Below are 25,065 nucleotides of genomic sequence, written 5' to 3'. Positions count from 1 at the left end.
TCAGCATGTAGTTACCACCCTCCACCTGGGAGTAGGGGGAGATCTTAGTTTCTACATAACAACTCAAAAATATGTATCAGATTTTCTGTGTGTCCCTTGAGGAGGAGCTAGGATTCTGTTTTATTGCTGAATTATTGTTTAAGATATTATTACTTAAAAAAAAATAGTTATTTATCTGGGTCTTAGTTGCAGGACACAGAATCTTCATTGCATCATGTGGGATCTTTCGTTTCAGCTCACAGACTCTTTAGTTGTGGGGTGTGGGCTCCAGAGCATGGGCTCAGTAGCTGCCGCTCAAGGGCTTAGGTGCTCTAAGGCGGTGGCATCTTAGTTTTCCAACCAAAGGTCGAAACTGCATCCCCTGCAATGCAAGGCAGGCTCCCCACCACTGGAATGCCAGAGAAGTCCCTATCATTACTTTTCTAGCTTAACTCTTTGCTTCTGCCATCCCTCAGTTCCCTAATTGGTTGAGTCTGCTCTTTGGCGCTCACGGAACGCCTAGGAGAGTAAAGCCTTTTTCTACAAACAAGAAATGGGGAACGTGAATGGACTTTTGTACCTGGGAAGGCCCCACAGGATCTTGCTTAGCTTTAATAATAGGTTGAGATTGTTTAGAAACAGTCAAATATAGAATTGCTGTGTGTGCTGTACTTAGTTGCTCACTCATGTCCGACTCTTTGCGACCCTGTGGACTATAGCCTACCAGGCTCCTCTGTCCATAGGGATTCTCCAGACAAGAATACTAGAGTGTGTTGCCAACCCCTTCTCCAGGGAATCATCCCAATCCAGGGACTGAACCCTGGTCTCCTGCATTGCAGGTGGATTCTTTACCATCTGAGCCCCCAAGGAAGCCCAAGAATACCAGAGTGGGTAGCCTATCACATCTCCAGGGGATCTTCCCAACCCAGGAATCGAACCAGGGTCTTCTGCATCGCAGGTGGATTCTTTACCAGCTAAGCTACTAGGGAAGCCCAAATATAGAGTTGGTACTAGGTAAATGCCATTTTCCGTGTGTTTGCAAATATAATTAAGGGCATGTACTATATAGATAGTTATGCATTTGTCTGATTTTACAAATATTCTAATGCCATAGATCCTATCAAAGATACAGGAAATCCAGGAATAAGACACAAGCATATGTTAGAGTCAAATACAAATGTTGTGTGTGATTAAGGCTGTGTATGATTAAGTTTAAAACATGACCACCTTGGGAAATACTGCCTGGAACTTCCATTAACGCGTGATCTAAATTGAAGTTGTTAGATCAATATTTGATGTTCCATCCCAAAGAGCCATAAGAGAAAATTGTTTCAGATCAAAGAAGTGCACACGTGGCAGGAGTCATGGGGAATCACAGTTCAGTTTGGGATACCCATATATCCTAGTTGTGATGTGTTAAATTTGAAACTGTAGGGGAGGAAAAATAATTTTTGCTTTACTCTTCTAAGGTCTTTGGCTGTTTATCCTTGTATTAAAAAGACAGATTAATAGGAGGAAAACAAATACAAGTTTAATAACATGCATACCTCCTATTTACATGGGAGAGACACGGGAAAACCGAGTAACTCTCTGAAATGACCCAAGCCATTACCTTATATACCAGCTTCAGTTAAAGGCAAAAGAAAGATGTTGAGCCAATTATGAGAGGTTACCAGGAAAGCACAGTAAACAAGGAAAGCATAGTAAATACAGATTTAAGTCACTGCCTTCTGCATTGGTTAAGAGTTTCTAGAGATTTTAGAGTTAATAGTTCTCTTCCTGGTATAGCCAGGGAGACACCCTTACAAATGGAGGCTTTCTTTATAAATGTAAATATGTCTTAGGAAAGGGTAATTTCTACCCAGGTTTCAGAGCTTCACAGGTCCCTGTTGTTTCTTAAAAAATAATGAGCTTAAAGTCATTAGTATGCCAAAGAGGTATTTTTTGGGGTGGTGTAACGTGCTCCCCTTCAAAACTATTTGTCACATCTTTTTATTTTTTTGGCTTGGAACTTAAGTCAGCCCACTCTGCCTGCAAACAAGCTGTGATGAAATACAGTAGGTCTGTTCTGAAGTGCTCTGGCTTCCGTTACAAAGAACATCTATTCTTTGTTCACCAAGGAAGCACAAAGGATTCTCTAAAATTTTAGGACCTAATCACTGAATGAAGCAGAAAACAGCGCTAGTGTTAAGGACCACTTCTCAAGTTTATAGTCTTCAAAATTAGGGTGCTATAGAAAGTTCACACACACACACAAAAGGGTCCATTTTGTTGTAAGGGTTCAGTTCAAAAAAGGAGCGTGAATGTAGATTTCAAGATTTGTTAGAAGAATCAAGTGTTCGCTATCTAAAAGGAAACATCACACTGTGTGTGTTTATTTTTCTATTATAAGCCTGGCATTTTGAAAAGCTTTTCTTGGTTTCTTAACTATGGTTGGGTTCATAAAGGAAATTTACTTCCAGAAAAGAAGTCTCTGTATTTTATCTGGAATGGGTAATGAAAACCTTGCTGCTGAGCTGTTCAAGGGAAGAACTATTTATACTGTGACTCTTAAATAAACCCATGCACTAAGCTCCTGTATTTAAGGATTTAGGCAAATTTTGTAGTACAGCCCCCAGGATATCAGAGGGCTCTTCCCTGAACTTAGATTAGAGGCCTTGCCTTTGAGTTCAGTGTGTTTGTTTGTAATGTATCTGTTAATCAAGTTCTTTTGCTTAGAGACTGCATAAACATTCAAAATAGAATGACTCAAGTGAGTTCCCCATGGACAAATTAATTGCTGTTTTGTTTTTTTCTTTATTTTACCTCAACATATTTTTTAAAAATCTTGATTTTGAAGTTGGGCTTTTCCTCCCAATTCTTTGTACTTTTATTACTGTAAAATGACTGACATTAAAAAAGAACAACAACACCACCCAATTTTGAAAAAGAGTTCATGGAAAAGTAGAATCCCATATCACGCAAAACTGCCCTTGGCATTTCCCCTTTTCTCTCTTCACTTCAAGTCCCCTCCCCCGACTCCATGTGGATTTTTCTGCACACTGTGACTTCTGACTTGTTCTTGGCAGGGTTTGAGGTTTGCATTTTCTGATAGATAATTTAGAATCACTTTAAAAAGTAAACTTTTTATGTTACAAAAACTTGAGATTCACAGAATTCTTGCAAAGATAATATTGGGGGATCCCATAGACCCCATACCCAGTTTCCTCTCTAATTAAATCCTCATGTTAGTATGGTACATTTGTTATAATTAATGAACAAATAGTGATGCATTACTATTGACTACAGTCCATGTTTTATTCATATTTCCTCAATTTTCCCCTAATGTCTTTTTTCCGTTTCAGGATCCCATCCAGATGCCACATTACGTCATTTAGTTGTCATGTGTCCTTAGCTTCCTCTTGGCGGTGACAATTATTCAGATTTTCCTTGTTTTCGACGACCTGAATAGTTTTAAAGATCACGGGTCAGGCATTTTGAAGAGTGTTTCTCAGTTGGGACGGGTCTGATGTTTTTCTCATTATTAGCCTTGGGTCATGCTTTGGGGAAGGGCGACCACATAGGTAAAGTGCCATTGTTACCCCATCCTATCAAAGATACATGCCATCAGGGTGAATTAGCACTGCTTGACGTTTATCCCTATTACTTAGCTTTGGATGTTTGTGACGTTAGAATCACATTTTCATTTTCCCCTGAAGACTGGTCAACGTATTTTCCTGAAGTTTCTAATGATGCGATCATTAAAGCTATAAGGAAGCTGACTCGGGATTGATCTCCTGGTTCTTCTTTCTTTTCTTTCTTTCTTGTAAAGCCGCTATTCATTTCTAAGCAGTTAGGCAAAACTCATGTCAGTGGTGGTAAAGACATCTCTTTTCTCATGTGCTGTAGGTGGGAATGCGATCCCGAAACCAGGGCGGTGAAAGTTCATCCAACGGGCATGCCTCCTGCCCCAAGACCTCCACTGTCAGCAATGCCGCTGATAAAAGTCTCTCAGAAGATACGAAAAAGAAGAACAAATCCAACAGAAAGGAGGAGGATGTCATGGCTTCAGGAACTGTCAAACGACACCTAAAACCATCTGGAGAAAGTGAACGGAAAAGTAAGAAATCCTTGGAGTTGTCCAAGGAAGACCTCATCCAGCTACTCAGTGTGATGGAAGGGGAGTTACAGGTACAGTGACGTTTTCTCAGTTGCTGTGTCTTTACTCTGCAGCTGTAAAATAAGAGACCGTGAGCCTGTCTCCCTCCCTGGATTGTGAACTTCGTGCGGAAGTGAATGTTTTTTCTTGTTCATTCCTAAGCCCCTAGCGCCTGGCGCAAGTTTCACTGAATACACTCCTGTTGAATGAACGGATAAATGGATAGAGCTGATTTCAATGTCAAGCTTCTCTAGAAGCAGAAAATTTTTTCATGACACTGTTTTTTTTGAGCTTTTTAATTTGCATGGGGGTATAGCTGAGTAACAATGTTATGATGCTTTCAGGTAAACAGTGAAGGGACTCAGCCATACATACAGAATGTGTCCATTCTCCCCTAGACTCCTCTCCCATCCAGGCTGCTACGTAACATTGAGCAAAGTTCCATGTGCTATACAGTAGGTCCTTATCAGTTATTCATTTTAAATACAGCAGTGTGTACACAACCACCCTAAGCTCCCTAATTACATGACGTCTTTTTGGTAATAATTTATTAATAGCACTTGGTAGTAGGTAATCAATGAGGTTATCTAATTTAGGGCCACTGGCTATGATTGCAAACCGAGGAAAAGTCATGATTCTTGTTTTTTTAAGTTATTTTTATTTATTTATGGCTGCTCTGGGTCTTTGTTGCTGAGCGCAGGCTTTTCCCTAGTTGCATCTCCACTTTCGGTGGGTAGGCCCCTCGTTGCAGTGGCTCGCAGGCTCGAGGGTGAGCAGGCTTCAGAAGTTGTGGCATACCGGCTTAGTTGTTCTGAGGCATGTGGAATCTTCCTGGACCAGGAATTGAACCTGTGTCCCCTGCACTGGCAAGTGGATTCTTAACCACTAGACCACCAGGGAAGTCCAAAGTCATGACTCTTAGAAGGCAGAGCTAAGATCAATTGTTACTTTTGCTTTTTTCCAGGAGGTAGGGTAAAAGAGAGATAAAGAGACAGAGGGAAGAAGAGAGGGAGAGAGAAAGAGAAGGAAACTTCATTTAAAGCAGTCTTACACTTTTCTCATTTGGGGGGTGACTTTCAGCTTTAATTTTCTACAGTGTCATAGGAGTTGAGATGCACTCAAGTAAGCAGAACATAGTGCTGTGAAAACCTAATCCTTCCACAAAGCATTTTCAAGTCTATTGTCTCTCTCATTTGATCTCAGTAAAACTGTGGGTGTCATTATCTATAATTTATGATGAGGAAACAGGCCCAGAAGGGTTAATGGGTTGGCCAGATGTCATCTTAGGCCTTCTGATGCTTGATCCTGGGCACTTAACACTGCCCATCCTCCCACCCTCTGTGGCTGCCAGGTCCCCCATTAAGAGAATGTTTTTAAGCACTCAAAAGGGAGCTGGGATTCTCCTGAGTTTCTGAACCCTGGAAAATTATATTTCTGGAAGTGGGAAAACAATAACTTTTTTTTTTTTTTTTTTTTTTTTGAGGAGAGGATGACTTAAAAGTGAGGTTGCTGTTTTCCTTCTTGTTTTTGTTAGGTTCTTAGCTTGCCTAAGCCTTGAGGGGAACAATAAACAATTGAATGAGATGAAGCCTTTGTTTGGTGCCGTTAGTACCAGACATATTATTTGCAACCTACCCTAAACCAGGGGATCTGATCTGTTCCTGTTCTAATCTGTGTGTGCCCTCAGATAAGGAAACCCCTGGGGTAAAGAGAAATGGAAAACATGCAAAACTCAAATTAAAAACAATCGTGCATGCTTGAGCTTACCATTTATGGGCTGAGAAAAATCACCTTTGCATTTCAAAGCAAAAGATGAAATTTTCCAGAGCACCACCATTACTAAAAATAGCTTCACCACTGCCAGAAATGTGGTTATTATTCAGCCTATTAATGTTTATTGTGTCAGGAGACAGAATATATTAGTCCAGATTTTCAAGCTGCCCCCAGAATACAGCTATTGACCTGAGCGGGAGGTACAACAGTAATCTAAGAAATCATTACAAAGGAATGTCATCAGTTTATTTCTTCCAGACCTGGTGGTTTATGTGAAGCTTATGGTTTTTCTAGACTCTAATAATTTCTGTAGAAGGCTGTTATATCATGGTAGACTGTGGACTGTATTTAAGATTCATGTGGCTTTTATGTTGGTGGTATTTCCAGATATAGTTCTAGAGCCTAGGTATGCAAAATAAAAGTCCTCACACCTGGGACAAAGAAATTAGTCAGAAGGCTACAAAGAAATGCATTTTGCTCTCCCTTAACCTTTGTGAATACAGGGTACCTTACCTTACACAAGATGTATTCCTGAGCAGCAATAAATAAGGAAAGGGTGTAAGATATTTGTAGGAGAGGCAGTGGAGGAAGAGAGAAATGAAGAACTTGATATTGTTAGGAATGCGATGGTGAATTCATTTGCAAAGCAAGTAATCCACCCCCATGTGCATTTCTGTGCACACACATGAAACATAAGCACATGCACTTTTAAATGTAGATTTCACAATACTAGACTTGTTAAAAATGAGAGTGTTCCTTTATTTAGAGCTCCTGTCACAGGAGAGTGAGTGTGTGTTGTAGCTGAGAGTGGGAGGCAGTCGGCATCAGCAAATGTGAGTGGGCTGGTGGAAATGTGACAGCTACGTACCAGGTTTGCCACACTAGAGACAAGGGGTAAAAAAAGGGCTATCTGAGAAAAGATCTGTTGCTGAGAAGAGAGGCAGAGAGTTTAGGGACCCACAGCTCAGGCCTGTATGCTCTGCCGCTTGATGAGTATTTTATGAGCTTTTAGTGAGTTGTCCCCCAGAGCTTCAAAGGCTACCTATCACCCTCCCTTTATGGAGCAGCTGTGAAATGACTCAAACACCTTCCTCTGCAGGTGGTGGTCCAAGATTCTGTAAAGTATCAGGGCTGACAAGCAGCTCTGAGGTGTCTCCCCACCTCCTTTATGTTACAAATGTGAAACTGACACTCAGATGAGTTAGGTGACTTGCCCAAGGTCGCACAGCAGTTTAGTTAACATTTACTCCAAATCTAGCTTCCCTTTCTCTCAGTCCAGTGTCCCTCCTTTAATATTCTTTTCTAATCAGGGGACGTGCAAGTGGGGTATCCAGGGCCTTCGTATTATTCTTCAGTCTCCAGGATTTCTTTCAAGTAGACTCACTGAGAGGTGCAGGTTTGATGCCTGGGTCAGGAAGATCCCCTGGAGGAAGGCATAGAGACCCACTCCAGTGTTCTCGCCTGGAGAATCTCACGGACCGAGGAGCCTGGTGGGCTCCAGTCCATGGGGTCGCCAAGAGCTGGACGCGACTGAAGCGACTTCGCCCACTGCCTGTAGAAGGTGTACCTTGGAAGTGACTTGCAGGCAAAGGAGATGCTGTTTCACTCCTAAGCTTCATGCCAATTTTCTCTTTCTCAAACTTCTTTGTGATCTCTCTCATTCTCTTCATCTCTGCAGCCAGGGTTCTGAACGCTATAGACAATTTTCTGTGTTTTCTGGTATCAGTGCTCTGTAGCCTCTGGAATCTGTTGTATGTAATCTGTGGGAATCTGTTGAAGCAACCTATAGACAGAATGACCTTTATTGTTAGCGCTGGCTTTTTGCAAAATTTGCAGACTTGCTGGGTTTTCCTTGTTGTTGTTGCTGTTTGTTTGCTTGCTTTTTGCCAGTAAGGAGGTGTCCAGGGAACTCATGAAGTTCAGTCTAAAGGTGTACATTAGAAACGGAGTTGCCCCTCACAGGGATTTTTGCATTTTAAGGAGTCTTGTCTGGAACTGGTGATGTCATGCCCCTGGTCAACAGGGACAGCCTTCCAGACTTTTCAAGCCACACCTCAGCAGATGCAAGCTTGTCATTTTAGCACAATGTTAGACGGCATTGCCTGCATAGAAGCAGCCGGAATAGTTTCCATGATTACACTTCTGTGCTCGACTGCTTCCAGTAACATGTACTTTCTAATAAATTGAAACATTTTTACTCTCTGGGTGAAAAACTGGTTACATATTTCCCAGGCTAAACTGAAAATAATGAAATAGTACTCCCAGGCCATCATTTGGGCATCATGATTAATTTCCCCTTGTATTTGTCCAAAAATAGCACTTTTAAGAAGCCAGTCAATTTGGCTGAACTAAAAACAACCAAAGTTCAAAGGAAATGGTACTCACATCAAAAAGCAATAATACAGAATACTTGGCAGAAGGATATTCTCGTAGGGTAATTCAAAAAGAGAATACTAATTATTTTTCTTGATGTAAAAAATAGCTAGCTTTTTTATACAGTAAATTCCTTTGACATAACCACTCAAATACTGTTAGGAAAACAAAACTCAAATTGGGTTTCATCATTTTTTTCCCCCTCTTGTCTATGTAGGTAGTTCTCTTCTACGTAGGTAGTTCTCTTCTACCTGTGTATGAGGAGGCTCAGAGAATAGGCTTATTAGATAATGTAACTCGACAAGGAACCCCTGAAACAGCACACCTCAGATTGGGATTTAAACCCATGTCCTGGGACTCAGACCCGGGCAAAACGCTTCATGGGACTCCAACCCACCGTCATTTAATTGGGATCACTCACCTGCTGTCTGGACTTACTGAGGCTCAGGTGCTTTGTGTCTCAGCATAGAAGGAATTCAGCAAGAGGCAAAGTGATAGAAAAGATATAGATTTATTAATATAGGTTGCTTGTAAGAGACACAAGTGGGCAGGTTGGGGAGCTCTGCCCTGAGGATTAAGTGGGCTACAGTTTTATAGTCAAAGGAAGTGGGGAGGGGGCGGCGGGGGAAGACCACTTTCTTCGAGGAGTGAAGCTTCTAGATACGAAGGAGGAGCTAGGGGTGTATCAGGCAGGAGAGTGTCTGACCCTATGAGGTCAAACTAGGATTTTCATTGTTGTTCAGTCACCTAGTTGCGTCTGACTCCTCGTGACCCCATGGGCTGCAGTACTCCAGGCTTCCCTGGCTCTCACCATCTCCCAAGTTTGCCCAAGTTCATATCCGTTGAGTCGGTGATGCCATCCAACCATCTCATCCTCTGTTGTCCTCTTCTCTTTCTGCCTTCGATCTTTCCCAGCATCAAGATCTTCTCCAATGAGCTGGCTGTTTGCATTGGGTGGTCAAAGTACTGGAGCTTCAGCTTCAGGCTCAGTCCTTCCAATGAGTACTCAGGGTTAATTTCCCTCAAGATTGACCAGTTTGATCTCCTTGCTGTTGAAGGGACTCTCAAGAGTCTTCTCCAATACCACAGTTTGAAAACATCAATTCTTCAGTATTCTGCCTTCTTTATGGTCCAGTTCTCACATCTGTACATGACAGCTGGAAAGGCCATACCCTTGACTATACAGGCTTTTGTCGGCAAAGTGATGTCTTTACTTTTTAATGCACTGTCTAGGTTTGTCATAGCTTTCCTGCCAAGAAGCAGTCGTCTTCTAATATCATGGCCGCAGTCACCATCCACAGTGATTTTAGAGCCCAAGAAAGGAAACTTGTCACCGCTTCCTTCTTTTCCCTTTCTATTTGGCATCTCTTGATGGCAAATACACTGGATGACATAATCTTATTTTTTTTAACATTGAGTTTTAAGCTGGCTTTTTCATTCTCCTCCTTCCCCCTCATTAAGAGGCTCTTTAGTTCTTCACTTTCTGCCATTAGAGTGGTATCATTTGTATTCAAATCAGTAGAAGGGTGGTGACAGTTTTCTTCCATCTAACGGCCTGGGGCATATCTCATACTTTTATCTTTGGCTTTATAGTTAAGCAAGCCTGTTTCATTCCATGACATTCCAACAGTTTTCTTGAGTGATCATTAACTTCTAGTGGTCTTCCAAGTTTCCTAGGTTTCCCTCTCTATCCATAGTCCCCTCCTGGGACTTCTGTAGCTACCTGCGTAATAACTACCATTGTTGTTCAGTTGCTCAGTCGTGTCTGATTCTTTACGACCCCATGGACTGCAACATACCAGGCCTCCCTGTCCTTCACCAACTCCTGGAGCTTGATCAAACTCATGTCCATTGAATGGGTGATACCATCTAACCATCACATCATCTGTTGCCCCTTCTCCTCCTGTCCTCAGTCTTTCCCAGCGTCAAGGTCTTTTTCTATGAGTCGGCTCTTTATATCAGATGGCTAAGTATTGGAGCTTCAGCTTCAATAGCATTCCTTCCAACAAACATACAGGACTGAATTCTTTTAGGATTGACTGTTTGGATCACTTTAAAGTCCAAGGGACTCTCAAGAGTCTTCTCCAACACGATAGCTCAAAACCATCAATACCATATTCTATCCCTATCACCACCATTCCCCTGGCCTTTGGTGTTCGCCAGGCTGAGTCAGAGGCAATCACCACACACTGAGAAATCTTTCTTCATTTGGATGCCTGGCAGAAGAAGTTGTTGTATTTCCAAAGTAATTTATGAAATAGATAATATGCTTGTGGATTGTTAGAAGTTTCCTCTATTTTCTCCTTTGGGGGTTCCAGCCATTTTCTTTACTGTTTACTCTCTCTTTTTTTTAACCTCTCTACTACCTTCTAAAGGACCTACTACCTACTACCACCTGTGTCCACTCTTTTTCTCACCAACAGAGTTGACTCATTCTTAGTGAAAGTGAAGTCACTCAGTCATGTCCAACTCTTTGCGACCCCAGGGACTGTAGCCTGCCAGGCTCCTTCATCCATGGGATTTTCCAGGCAAGAGTACTGGAGGGGATTGCCATTTCCTTCTCCAGGGGATCTTCCTGACCCAGGCATCAAACCCAGGTCTCCCAAAGTGCAGGCCGACGCTTTACCGTCTGAGCCACCAGGGAAGCCATTCATTCTTTAATTAACTAATTTAAAATTGATTGATCTTGCAATATTTAAGAAACATTGCCCTACTGGAAGCCTGAAAAATGCAAAAGGGAGTAATAATAATACTCATAGCTAAAATTTGATGAGCTCCTGCTATGTGCCAAGCAGGGTTTTGGCATGATTTTTCCTCATGGCAGTCATGAGGAAAGAGCTCATGATCTGGTAGGACTGATGAGAATGTACAGGAATAAATATTTTTTTAGGGTAGCTGCAATGCAAATTGCTGTTGTCATTGTTCAGTCACTAAGTCGTTCCCGACTCTTTGCAATCTTATGGAAGGCAGCACACCAGGCTTCCCTGTCTTTCACCGTCTCCTGGAGTTTGCTCAGATTCATGTCCATTGAGTTGGTAATACGATCTAACTATCTCTTCCCCTGCTGCAAAGCATATTAGGGAGTACAAACATGGGAAAGATTGTGAAAATGAGTTAGAGATGAGTTAGAAATGAGGAGATGAGTTAGAAAAGCTTCACTGAAGAATTAGATCTCCAAGAACTGTAGGTCTTGGACAGGCACAAAGGAGCACAGGAACTAACCTGGCAGAATCAAACAGACAGCAGGTGGACAAGTATGGGTCATGTTCATGGTGAATGGTCTCCCTTCTGTGGAGAAGTATTTGGTGGAGGTAAAACTACAGCTTTATTTGGAGACCACAAATAAGGCATCTGAAAAGCAACAGTCAGGAGGTGTGAGGATCCCAGAGGAGTGGAGGATACAGAAACCAAAGGAGCCAAGATTGTCAAGGAGAGCAGAGAGACTGTGTCGTCAAATCAGCAGAGAATCTCAGCTGGGTGCGACTGAAAGGTGTTTGCTGGGTTTGTGGGTCTGGAGGTCATTGGGAACATTTGCTGGAGAAGTTTCACTGAGTATAAGTCTATTGTCAGTGGTTTGAGAAGTGAAAGGAAGTTAAAGCAATAGAGTAACATGTTCTAATGAAAATCCTGAATTTTTTTTTTTGTCTTGAAGAGTTAATCAGATCTTTTTTTTGGACCCAGCCAAATAAGCCAAATTTCCCTTCTCTTTCACACTGTAGTAAATCATTTGTCTGGCACAGAGTATGCCGTTAGTACATTTGTTGACCTCCTGCTTTGAAATCACCATGTTGCTTTGCTCTACTTCTGGGCTTTAAGTGAAACATGGGAGTATTAAAAAGTAAAAGACTGAAACAGTGTGACTTGAATGAAAAGTCCTGCAGGGAAATGTTTGCTACTTGACCTTATTAGCATTGCCTCTGAGCTGTAGCTTACTCCCTGTCTGTGTGCGTGTGTGCACGTGTGACGGTAACCCACCAGGCTCTTCTGTCCATGGGATTCTCTAGGCAAGAATGCTGGAGTGGGTTGCCATGCCCTCCCGCAGTGGATCTTCCCGACCCAGGGATCGGAACCCACGTCTCTTGCGTCTCCTGCGTTGGCAGATGGGTTCTTTACCACTGGCACCAGCTGGGAAGCCCCCCTGTCTGTGTACTTTCCATTTTCTGGGCTGTTGTGGTGGTTACAGTCAGCCAATGTAGATATTATTTGGAAAACCTTAGGTAAGGAAGGAGGAGAAAGATAGAATGGTAGCTAGAAGGAAACTCAAGTGAAGGGAGTATTTTGAATGATGAAACAGACTTTACTGTGTTTTATGGGTTAAAGGGTTATGGGACCAAAAAAGGAGCAGGGTCAAAGATACAGCAAACAGCAAGGATTTTTGATGAACCAAAGTCTTAAAGGAGGCAGGAGGGACGGAATTAAAAGTATGGTTTGGAGGCTGACCTTGGGGTTTGCTCTTGAAAAGTTGGGTGAGACTTCCTCCTCTGTGACAGAGAGAAGGAAGAATGGGTGGGGATAAATGCACCATTTGTAGAGGAAGGGTGGACAACTGAAGGAGATATGCCCACAGCCTCAGTTTTCACAGCAAGGAAAAGACAAAGTGATATGCTACTGAAAGCAACGAGACCAGGGCCAAGCCATGGTCTTAAGGATAATGATGTACAGTGGCATTGCTACCCAGGGGAATGTTAGAGGAACGAGATTATGGACAAACAGGAACACTAATGATTGGAGTTGAGGACTCAGCCAGCAGAAAGACCGGGTGTGTGCAGTGGACTAGATGCCCGAGTGTACAGGGGCGCTATAGCTTATAGCTGTGGATCTGGGGTTGAAGTCGTCCCGGTGGATGCAGTGGAGAGACAGAAGTGAAAGGAAGTAGCGCGTGTTGGCAAGACAGCATCCAGCAAGAAAGTGACATTGGGAAGAGTAAGCATGTCCATGGGAAGATGGGCCAGAGAGGGCTGGAAAGACGAAGCTGGGCTATTCACCCTTAAATTTTCTGTGTGGTGTGGGTTTTACCAATGTACAGTCTTGGGTGCGGTCCTGGGAGTGGAAGTGAAGGCAATTGGAATGAATGAGGTCAAGGAATGGTAAAGTTAGGATATTGTCTAAAGTCATGAGTGTTGAAACCTCCTAGGATGATGGTGGGATTTGGAGTGGAGAGCTAGTCTGTTTCGTTTAGTAAGTATGAGGGCTGGAGAGCAGACGGTCAGCAGATAATTGCTGCCAGCCTATTTTCTGTAAAGTGCTTCTCTGATCGTGTCATGCAGGTGCTTAGGAACTTACAAGAGACCTCTAGACCCTATCAGATTGAAATCTAAATTGATCAGACTGGTCTGTAAAAATCTATTAACAGGCTTCCCCTCAACCATGAAAGCTTATCTTTCATGTTCCTTAACTTGACCCTGCCTATCAAACCAGGCAGTCTCCAACTGTCCCCCAGCCCTGACCTAGACACTCACATGTACAATCTCAAATACTATTGCCATCCCAGCCTTTTTCCACTGGCTTCTCTATATTTCTCCACCTTCAGACCACTTACAGAACAGATACGGAAGATCTTTAGGAAAACTGAGGACATGTACTTGCCCTTGTTCTATCCTACACTTTCCTCACGTACTAGTCAATATTTCTGGTTTTCCTTTTCTAATTAAAGATTTAATTTTTTAGAGCAGTTCTGGGGTCACGGTAAGATTGAGAGGAGGGTACAGTGAGGTTCATATATGCCCTCTGCCCCACCCCACGTGCATATCCTCCCATATTATCAACATCCCCCAGCATGGTTGCACGTGTTCCACTTGACAAACCTACATGGACACACATCACAACCACCCAAGGCCTGCAGTTTACCGGAGGGCTCCCTTTTGGCGTGTACGTTGGTTTGGAAAATGTATGATGGTATGCGGGCCTCCCAGGCGATGCTAGTGGTAAAGAACCTTCCTGCCAGTGCAGGAGATATAGAGATGTGGGTTTGGTCCCCGGGTTGGGAAGATCCCCTGGGGGAGGGCACGGCAACCCACTCCAGTATCCTTGCCTGGAGAATCCTATGGACAGAGGAGGCTGGCGGTCTATAGTCCATGGGGTCACAAAGAGTCAGACACAACAGAAACGACTTAGTATGCATGATGTTACGTATCTACTGTTATTAGCACCTTACAGAATATTTTCTCTGCTCTAAAAATCCTCTGTGCTCCACCTGTTCATCTCTCTCCCAACCTTACACAAATATCTTTTAGTTCCCATCACATACAGATTTCCCACGTGTGTTATGTATCTGTTGCCTGAAATATCTGTTGTGTGTTCTGCTTCTGTTCTGAGCCTCATTGCACCTAGAAAAGGGCTGGATATCATTGCTTATCTAGTGTTAAAGTGGAGAGTAAAAAAGTTGGCTTAAAGCTCAACATTCAGAAAACGAAGATCATGGCATCTGGTCCCATCCCTTCATGGGAAATAGATGGGGAAACAGTGGAATCAGTTTCAGACTTTATTTTTCTGTGCTCCAAAATCACTGCAGATGGTGATTGCAGCCATGAAATTAAAAGACGCTCACTCCTTGGAAGGAAAGTTATGACCAACCTAGATAGCATATTCAAAAGCAGAGACATTACTTTGCCGACTAAGGTCCGTCTAGTCAAGGCTATGGTTTTTCCTGTGGTCATGTATGGATGTGAGAGTAGGACTGTGAAGAAGGCTGAGCGCCGAAGAATTGATGCTTTTGAACACTGGTGTTGGAGAAGACTCTTGGGAGTCCCTTGGACTGCAAGGAGATCCAACCAGTCCATTCTGAAGGAGATCAGCCCTGGGATTTCTTTGGAGGGAATGATGCTAAAGCTGAAACTCCAGTACTTTGGCCACCTCATGCAAAGAGTTGACTCATTGGAAAAGACTCTGATGCTGGGAGGGATTGGGGGCAGGAGGAGAAGGGGATGACAGAGGATGAGATGGCTGGATGGCATCACTGACTCGATGGACGTGAGTCTGAGTGAACTCCGGGAGTTGGTGATGGACAGGGAGGCCTGGCGTGCTGCGATTCATGGGGTCGCAAAGAGTCGGACACGACTGAGCAACTGAACTGAACTGAACTGAACTAATGATCATTCTCAGAAGATCCTAATATTTGTACGCCCTATGAGACAGTCATAAGATTATTTTTTCGATGTCTGCAGAAGACTTTGAAATATATAAAGTGTGCATTGTTAGTATACCCAGTGTTACTGATTTAATAGTAATGGTCCCAAATGTTTATGATATTCCTACTACAATACTATGATTCTACCTTTCTGTCATCTTTAACAAGAAATGTCATAACTCCACTGGGGATGCTAATAGTCAGTTCAGATGGAATTACCAAGAGCACCCAAGCATGATAGGCTTATCCTACAAGAGTGCCACTTATCCTTTCTTTCTTTAGAGATGGCTTTTCTTTTCCTGAGTTCCATTTGTTACATGGTAGGACTTCCCATAGAATCTCTGTGCTTCTGAAGAATGAGGTTTTTAGTTCCTCTGCTGGCTTTTGAAATTGATGACTCACCTGTACTTAATATGCTCCATCTTTAGAATCTGGGGCTGAGGTCACTCTGAGAAAGGCTGCCCAGTGAAATCTCACACCACCAAAATGGTCAGCATGCTGAGAATGGCATGCCTTTGCTAAGTTTAGGAGGCAGCAAAGAGACAGGTTGCTCTCTGATTAAAATCAGGACCAGGTCTGATCTTTGTTGAATGTGATGGTTCAGAATCTCATGTATCCAGTAGTTAGTATTTTGGCAAAGAGCTTTGGCTGCTGATTTTCACTGTTAGGCAGAATATTTTTAGTGCTCCTGTTAGAATCAGAAATTTGCCTTCTCTGCAGTGAGAATAAGATACTCATTGATGCTATAGGGGAGAAGGGTGATTTTATGAGAAATGTAAAAAAAAATTAATGAAGAAAATGCCCTGTGAAATAAATCTTTTATTATTTATGACACTGTGGACATTGAGAAATACTATACAGGAGTAGTATGTGAAAGACACAGAATTCTCCTATAAATGACTATAGCCTGTATTTTTTTTTTTTCAGTGAAACTGACCTCATTTGTAAACAAACTATATCTTAATATCCAACTCACCTATGTAAATATTTCTCAATTATTTGGAGTATGTTCTGTTTTTCAGTGAAATCAGAGTTTATATAGATCACTGTAGTGATAAAAATGCATTGAATGGAGTAAGATTTGGGGCATAATAGATGTGTGATTCCAGGAAAGATGTCAGTTAGAATACTGACAGGTTCAGGGGAGAGATGAGGTCTAGACCTGTGGTGTCCCAAAGAGCTTTTTATGAAAAAGTGAAGTGAAGTTGCTCAGTCGTGTCCAACTCTTTGCGACCCCATGGACTGTAGCCTACCAGGCTCCTCCCTCCATGGGATTCTCCAGGCAAGAGTACTGGAGTGGGTTGCCATTTTGAAAAAGGAAATGTTTTATATCTATTCTGTCCTATATGGTAGCCACTAGCCATATTTGAAATATGGCTAAGATGGCTGAAGAACAGAAGTTTAAACTTTATTTAATATGATTCATTTAAATAGCCACATGTAATGGCTACATCATGGAAATGGGGCAACAAACAGGGCCCTCACCTGGAGAGAGAGTCGTTGAAGCCAAGGGATAGAGAACAAAAGAAAAAGTCAAAGACAGACACTGCCTTAGAGAACAACTATGATTAAGACGGCATACAATATGACAGTTCAATGTAACTCAAAGCAACTGCTTCGCATAGGTAACTTGGTAACAAGGCCATCATTCACATGAACCTATACAGTGGACTCCACTGGAAACCACATCTTTGCTTTGTCTTGTCATCCTGATGCACTGCAAGGCATGGCTATATTTATATATCTAATCCAATTGCAAATAGAAATTAATAATAGATATTGCTAAATAAATTACTGCATGGCAAACTAAAAAAAAAAAAAAAAGATGGGGAGAGAGAAAAGAACTGGCCAAAAACGAAGACAGGGCATGATTAGAGTTAAAGGAAGACAGACCTCAACCACCTGAACCTGATATCTTGTGGGTGCCAAGGAGAGCACTTCAGGAAGAAGACTTAGAGAGCAGCCCATTACTGAGCCAGCATTCAAAAGGTGCAGCTTTAAAGGAATGGTGAGTGTTGGTGTCAGATTGCTGGTGTCTGGAAGTGCCTGGGCCAACTTTGCTCATGACAAGTTCGTGGATGGGGAAAGATGGCAGGCCTAGCTCTCAGGGGATAATAGGGGTGTGGGGAGGTGTATCGTTTGTTTTGTTCTGTCTTGGAAGGGAACACCTGAATAGGTTTGTAGGTGTTAGACACATACGTCTTCCCCAAATATTCCCCCCGATGCCGTCCCTTTCTCCCTTGATTCATAACTCCCAGGTGCTCTGGCCTTCTCTCTTGCTTACACGATGGAGGTCTTCTCAAGTTCTCTCCATCCTCCCCCATCTCCACGCTTCACCTTCACTTTCTCCCCTTCCCCTTCACGCAGAGAGAAAAGGAAAGTGAAGTCGCTCAGTCGTGTCCAACTCTTTGCGACCCAATGGACTGCAGCCTACCAGGCTCCTCCATCCATGGGATTTTCCAGGCAAGGGTACTGGAGGGGGGTTGCTATTTCCTTCTCCAGAGGATTTTCCCAACCCAGGGATCAAACCCAGGTCTCCCGCATGGCAAGCAGACGCTGTGCCATCTGAGCCACCAGGGAAGTCCTCACTCAGAGAGAAGTGTCCTTTTATATCAAGGTTAGTTCTGCTGACTTGATCCTCCCTTCTTCCCAGATCGATTTATACACCTCTTTCCCCTCCCTGCCCCCATCCCTGAATCTCCCTCTCTGCCTTCCCACGATCTGCAACTTGTTGGGCGCATGACCACTTTCCACATAAGAGGAGCTAAAATAACCAGAGTTCCTGGGCTTCTTTAGACATGGAATTGTTGTCCGTCAGCATGGTCTCCATCCCCCAGGGAGTCTGCACATGGAATATTTAGGTCACTTATTTTCCGGTCTTCTCCTGACTACACCCCCACTCTCTTTTCTACTTCCACCCTATCCAGGTTCCAATCTCCTCACACAGATACGTTCACCTCCACCATTTTCTGTCTCTCTTGACTGTTTTTAACAAAACTTCTACTTGTCCACATTTTTTCTTTTTAAAAACAATCTTAAATTATAAATTCCTAGAGGATAAGACTCTGTAAAGCACTTGATAAATGCTTTTTAAAAATTACTTTTAGTCCCAATTGGGAAATATAGTTTTTTTTTAAGTGGATTACTATTTAAAATTTTTTTTTCTAAAAGTATTTCATGTTAAATCTTGGCTTTGGCAGAACCTTCAGCATAGTGCTCAAGAGTGAGGATATTCCAAGGAAACATCAGGTGATAGTGGACTTTGTGGTTTTGTTTTCTACCTTTCATGGTACCTTGTGCCCTGCGGTGCTTTATGCCTTTTCTCATTGGATATGCAGGCCGATACTAGTGGCAGAACCGTCTCTCCCTTGGGGACCAGGTGGTACCCTGAAAACCCCGTTGTCCTCAGCCCCTTATTGCTAGGTGAAAGGGTCTGGCATATCCTTTGACATGCTTCAGTTTCTCCTCCCCAAAAAAAGTATATAAAGAGGTGGATAGTGTTTCATTATAATAGTTCGTTCACTTTGGTGTATGTTTAAAACTTTTTAAAATAGTCAAATCTATGGCTTTTCCAGTAGTCATGTATGGATGTGAGAGTTGGACCATAAAGAAGGCTGAGCACGGAAGAACTTATGCTTTTGAATTGTGGTGTTAGAGAAGACTCTTGAGAGTCCCTAAGACAGTAAGGAGATCAAACCAGTCAATTCTAAAGGAAATCAACCCTGAATATTCATTGAAAGGACTGATGCCAAAGCTGAAGCCCCAATATTTTGGCCACCGGATTTGAAGAGCCAAATCGTTGGAAGACCCTGATGCTGGGAAAGATTGAAGGCAGGAGGAGAAGGGGACGACAGAGGATGAGACGGTTGGATGGCATCACCGACTCAATGGTTTGAGTAAACTCAGGGTGATGGTGAAGGACAGGGAAGCCTGGCGTGCTACAGTCCATAGGGTTGCAAAGAGTTGGACACAACCTAGCCCCCGAACAACAACATAAAATGAAGTTAAAAAAATGAATAAATGACAATGAAATAGAGAAAAAAAAAATCTATATTGCCCATTTTCCTTTCTGTGCTGCTGACTATATGCCAGAACTTTCATATTTGAGTTAATAATCACAATAGCCCTAAAGAGTTAGACAAGAAATAAATAGAAGCTTAGCTGGCTTAAGGAAACTCACCCAAGGATGACCTAGTAAGGTGTACCATGCCTTTCTGACCCTAAAGTCAGTGCCTGTTGTGTGCCAGAAAAATAGTATACCCCTGTTGTTTTTGGAGTCCAAATGGAAGAACAGACTCACTGGAAAAGAGGACTTCATTTTACAGATAAGGGATCAGAAGCATCTGGTATTTGCCAGCAGAATTATTTCCATGTAAAACAGTTAATTTTAAAATGTACAACTTGGGATAATTTGAGGGTCGCTAAATCACAACTTGAATTGATATTTAGGTTCCTTTCAGGGAAACCACACTGCTTCTTAGATGGGATTATTAAACCCAGCCAAAACTCAGACTGGGACTTGAACCCACGATCCCTGAGATAGGAGGGGACTTGAACCTACTGTCTTTTAACTGAAACCACTCACCTGATGTCAGGATTTACTGAAGGTTCTTTTGTGTAGTTGCGGAAAGAACTCGGCCTGAGGCAAATAGGCAAAGAGAAGGCTTATTAGCATAGGACAGTTATGGAAGATACAGGCAGGGAGTGCAGCCCCAGAACAAAAAGCTGCATTTTTATAACCAAAAGAAAAGTGAGAAAATCTTCCTCATTTTGGAGTAGACGTCAAGGCTTACATCATTAGTTTCTCCTTTGACCCTGTATGATCTAACCAAGACTGTCATGGCGCTGTTTAAATCATACGTATATTAGCAAAGAGTGGTAACATATGGGCTTCTCCAGTGGTTCAGCAGTAAAGAATCCACCTGCGATGCAGGAGACCCCGGTTTGATCCCCTGGAGGAGGGCATGGTAACCCACTCCAGTACTCTTGCCTGGAGAATCCCAGGGACAGAGGAGCCTGGTGGGCTACAGTCCATGGAGTTGCAAAGAGCTGGATACAACTGAAGCAACTGACCACCGTAACCTATGCTAAAATGTGGTAATTCGTCTCAGTTTGAGTACAATGTCCCCCTTTCACCTAGTTCCTTTCCCCTTTCACTGTATTCCCACACGCAGAAATGCTAGTCTTCAAGAACCATTAGATCCCTGACTTCACGTAACAAGATTCAGACTCCATACCTGTTGCTTGTGCTTTACCTCTCAGGGTTTGGGGCTTGAGTGTATCTGGCGCTTGGATGCACCTGGTCTTCCTTCAAGGTGGTATACTGGATTCTTTTCTTGAGTGATCATTAGCCTGCTGCTGCTAAGTTGCTTCAGTCATGTCTGACCAGGCTCCTCTGTCCAAGGGATTCTCCAGGCAAGAATACTGGAGTGGGTTGCCATTTCCTTCTCCAGATCATTAGCCTACAGCCTCCCAAATGCCCTTAAAATATCACTACTGTCTTTAACCCTCTAGTGGGATTTCTGAACTAATTATTCTGCTCTATCCCTATCATCAGGAGACTGCTTTATCTCCTCACCTGCCTTTGCTCTTTTTTCTTGCTTCTTGGTAGAATTATAACAAACTGAACAGTTGCAATCACTTCTAATGAACCCACTCGTGATGATGCCAATACCATCGTCTAGCTGGTGATTGGAAACATTTTTCATGAAAAGTCAAGTGAAATCTTCACTTTAAGTTTAGGTGCTTTTCTCTGGTTTATAAATTCATATAACACATTTTTATAGTTATTAAATGTTTTTAAGAGTCAAAAGCACAGCTGCATACCTATACCACATTGAATTTAAACTGATGGTGTCCAGATTAGTGCGATGTCACTGAAGCAGCACTGCTTATAACTGCTAGCAGTTTACAAATTCCCTGGCCAGCCTGTAACCTCTTTTTTATTCCCTCTTCTCTTCTGAGCAGTTATGGTGATACTTCTGAAACTCACTGGACAAAGACTTAGTGGATAAAGAGCGGCCTTTTTTAGGCACTTCCTTCCTCATCTTCCCTTGTTTCAGTTCCAGTGACCTTCAGGAGACCTTTCCTGGGGCAGTGGTGATGGTTCAGGGGGTTTGTTCTGAACCTCGAGTGACCTTGGCATCCTCAGGTTTGCCAGATGGGGTTTCAAGTACAGACAACGTGTGGAGAATTTTTCTTTACAAAGTTGACTGGCTCACTTGGGATTTGAAATCTGACTTCATAAGCATCACGTCAACCAGTCATAGACCAGTCTCAAAACACAGGAAGGGCTCAGAGAGACTCAAGTCACATGGCTGTCAACAGAGAGCTATTTGTCTCCAAACCATCTGTATGTAAAAGAGAAATCAGGGCACTCATGAGAATTGTTGAAATTATTTCACGGTGATATTAGTGGATGAGCAAAAGAAAGAATACGGACTGATTCAAGAAAAACGTTGTCACCTGGGTCTTTTCAGCTCACATGTAATCCTGTCTGTGGACACAGTCTTGCGCTTTGATGATGTATATTTTTGTACTGGCAGGAAAGAACTTCCATCAACCTTTCCAAGCAGCAGCCACTAATCCCTGGCAATACTTACTCCCATGTTAAACATTTCCTGATCAAGGGCCTGAAAGGAAACAAGGAACAATGTGCACAAATTTTAGTAGACTCTGCTCCCCCCTGCCTTTTAAAAATAGCAATAATGAAAGCACATTTGCAAGTCCAAGGCTCTGTGGGGAATAGGTAATTTAGGAGGAAAATCAGTGATAAACCAAGTGTTTGCAGGTCCCTGAGCAGATGTAGGAAATAGCCTAATGGGCTCCAAACCAACAATTGGACCAATGAAACTGACTGTCCCTTGAATAGTGGTGTTACTGTTTCTGAGCCTTAAATGGGTCTACCCTGAAGTGGAACATTATAATCCCCGCCATCCTGGAACTGTGAAAAAATTTAATATGTGATATATGTATGATGTGAATTACATACATGTAACGTTTTAAAAAAAAACCAAGATTTTTTTAAAACCTGAAAACAAACAATGTGTAAGATGAACTGTGTGCCAAAACAATCAAAATGTGCACGCCTTTACAAAAAAATGGAATGTAAATTCTTGGCTTTGAGTTTACAAAGGACAATCACTTGTGTGCAGATAAGATCAGCGTTGGCTACAGAGGGTGAGCCCTGAGTATTTATCTTTGCAATATTTGATATTACTTGTTTGTAGGTGGTCGTGATCTAACATGCCAGCCTGAAGTGCCAGATTCGCTGGCTGCAAAATAACTGGGCAGATGTCTCCTGAAAAGAAATTTACATGTCGTGCCCAAAAGGCACTTCTGAATCACTGAAGAGTGGAACGCAGGAAGCTGTGAACATTGCCCTCCCACTCTCCTTCTCCAGAGCTCTAATTGCTTAAGGGGCAGGGAAATAGGGTCCCCTTCTTCACCTGTGAGACAAGACACAGTGATCATAAGGTTCCTTATGCTCCTGAGTCTCTCTGCCTTGTACCATAGTACCCCACCATTGTCCTCTATAGCAGAGAGTGGATCAACAGCCTGGTCCTTCCCATGGACTGTCTACCACCGTATGACAGCTGCTTCAGCTGACCAGGGAATAACTGACAGGCAGTCATGGACTCCTGCCTGGGTAGTAGAGGGAATGCGAGGGGAGGAGTAAAGCCACAGGGTCCCTGACCTGAAATAACTGCAGGGACATGACCGTCACCGTCGGTGCCTCACTTCAGCATCCTTACCTCCGTTCACAAGGTTAACTGCAACAGCTTCCTAGCTGGTACTCCCTTCCTGCTGTCTCGCACCCACAGTTCTCCACATCATGGCTAGCATGAGCTTTTTAAAACACGCATCAGTGAAGTCTTTTCTCTGCTGAAAACACTCACACAGTCCCTGCTGCTCTGAGAGGCTTTCTTGCACAGGCATCTCCTCCCCTCTTCAGGCTCATCTCCCATTGCATCCCCTGTCTGTGGTCCTGCCCTAAAGACTTGTCTGCAGTCCCCTGAACATTTTCTGTCCTCAGTAATGGTTAGAGCCTTTTTTTTACTGAGGACTATTCTCTTTCATTGTGTGTTATGCAAATGATCTAAAAGGCACTAACATTCCACGTGTTTAAGGTTGGCTGATGGGAGCATTGCATTAATTGTATACATTGATTTTGTCCTACTCTGTTCTTCATATTTTTCCACATGGAGTGAAGGTCCTTAGCAGGGAAAGCAATTCTCCAGACAAACACCTGCAAGTTTGTGCTAAAAAGCTTATAACTTGTTCACATGTTTCCTTGAGGACTTTCTTGGGAGAGAAGTTCTGTTCTGTCCGGGTGTTCAGAGGTTTTTCTATTTTGATTGTGTCATTTCTTTGCCTCTTCCAAGGTGGAGTCTGATTGTAGTTACATGCTCAGCAATCACCTTTTAATTATAAAATAAGTGTATGCATGGAGCCATGACCTGATTCAGTAGTAAACCAGAGGTCCCAAATCAGACCAGGTATAGGAACATAATTCTAGGGGTAAAGTTCATATATTTTAAAAATATTATGTTAAAAATGCTTCTTGTATGATAGAATTATCTTTATTTTATCTTTATTATCTTTCATTTTTATTGTTATTGAGGTAAAATGGCATATAACATGGTATTGGTTTCAATTGTACAATGTAATGATTTGATATTTATGTCTGTTGTGAGATGATCACCACAGTAAATCTAGGTAACTTAAAAATATTTTATTTGAAAACTGGAACAGTTAATTCACACATGCGGTTGAAAAGCTAGAAAAAGGTATAAGGTATGTAAGTATGTATATATTCTTGTTTTTTTACACAAGTGGAGCATATAATATACACCGTTCTGCAACTGGCCTTTTTCAGATATCAAATATGCCTTGAAAATCTTTCCCTATTAGAACACTAGAACACCTTTCTCTATTAGAACAGCTTTCCCTAATAGAACATTCCTATTAGAACTAGCACTTTAGCTAGTAAAGAAATTTGTTCTTAGCTTATGATATGAGTAAGTAAAATATTTTCCCATCTCATTATTTTCATTTTGACTTTACTTTCAGCATGTCTTGCCATGAAGAATTATTAGTCTTATTAGTAGGACATCATCTTTTCTTTTACGACTTCTGGTTTGTATCAAACTTAGGCTGACTTACTCTTAGATTATGAAAGATTTCTTTCAAATTTTCTTCTAGTACTCCCCCCTGCCCCAGTTTTCCCATTAAAATATTTTATCCATCTGGAATTCCTCTTTGTTTAAGATGAGACAGTTCACTTTCATGTCAGTTCAGTGGCTCAGTCGTGCCCGACTCTTTGCGACCCCATGGACTGCAGCACGCCAGGCCACCCTGTCCGTTGCCAACTCCTGGAGTTTACTCAGACCCATGTCCATGATCACTTCTATCCTCTAGTATAATATTTAAATCGATTTCTGAGTTAGAGTTTAGTCCATAGATTTCTCCGTTTTATGCTACTAATTTCTCTATTTTAGTACCACAATGTTTAAATTATTCAAGGACTATACTTTCATATGTGAAAAGGCCAATCTTTTCTAATTACACTTTTTCTTATTTACTTTTAAAAGAGGCGACTCTAGGGACTTCCTTGATGGTCCAGTGGTTAAGTGGTTAACACTTCTAGTCCAGGGGATATGTCTTCGACCCCTGG

The 25,065-nt window shown here is 42.3% G+C and overlaps 1 protein-coding gene across 4 annotated transcripts in view; it reads left to right on the top strand.

The window, feature by feature from the left end:
- FILIP1 (filamin A interacting protein 1) overlaps positions 1-25,065 on the top strand; it is a 211,075-nt gene that overhangs the window by 90,396 nt on the left and 95,614 nt on the right. For all 4 annotated transcript variants that reach the window (XM_040239058.1, XM_040239056.1, XM_040239055.1 and 1 more), the window contains one exon: positions 3,868-4,149. In XM_040239058.1, coding sequence (XP_040094992.1) covers positions 3,874-4,149 — 276 coding nt within the window. In that variant the 5' untranslated portion in view covers positions 3,868-3,873. The remainder of the gene's footprint in view (positions 1-3,867; positions 4,150-25,065) is intronic.

Source organism: Oryx dammah, unplaced genomic scaffold (genome assembly GCF_014754425.2).
Source record: "Oryx dammah isolate SB20612 unplaced genomic scaffold, SCBI_Odam_1.1 HiC_scaffold_4, whole genome shotgun sequence".
Taxonomy (NCBI): Eukaryota; Metazoa; Chordata; class Mammalia; order Artiodactyla; family Bovidae; genus Oryx; species Oryx dammah.
This window is presented reverse-complemented; position numbering and strand designations above follow the sequence as displayed.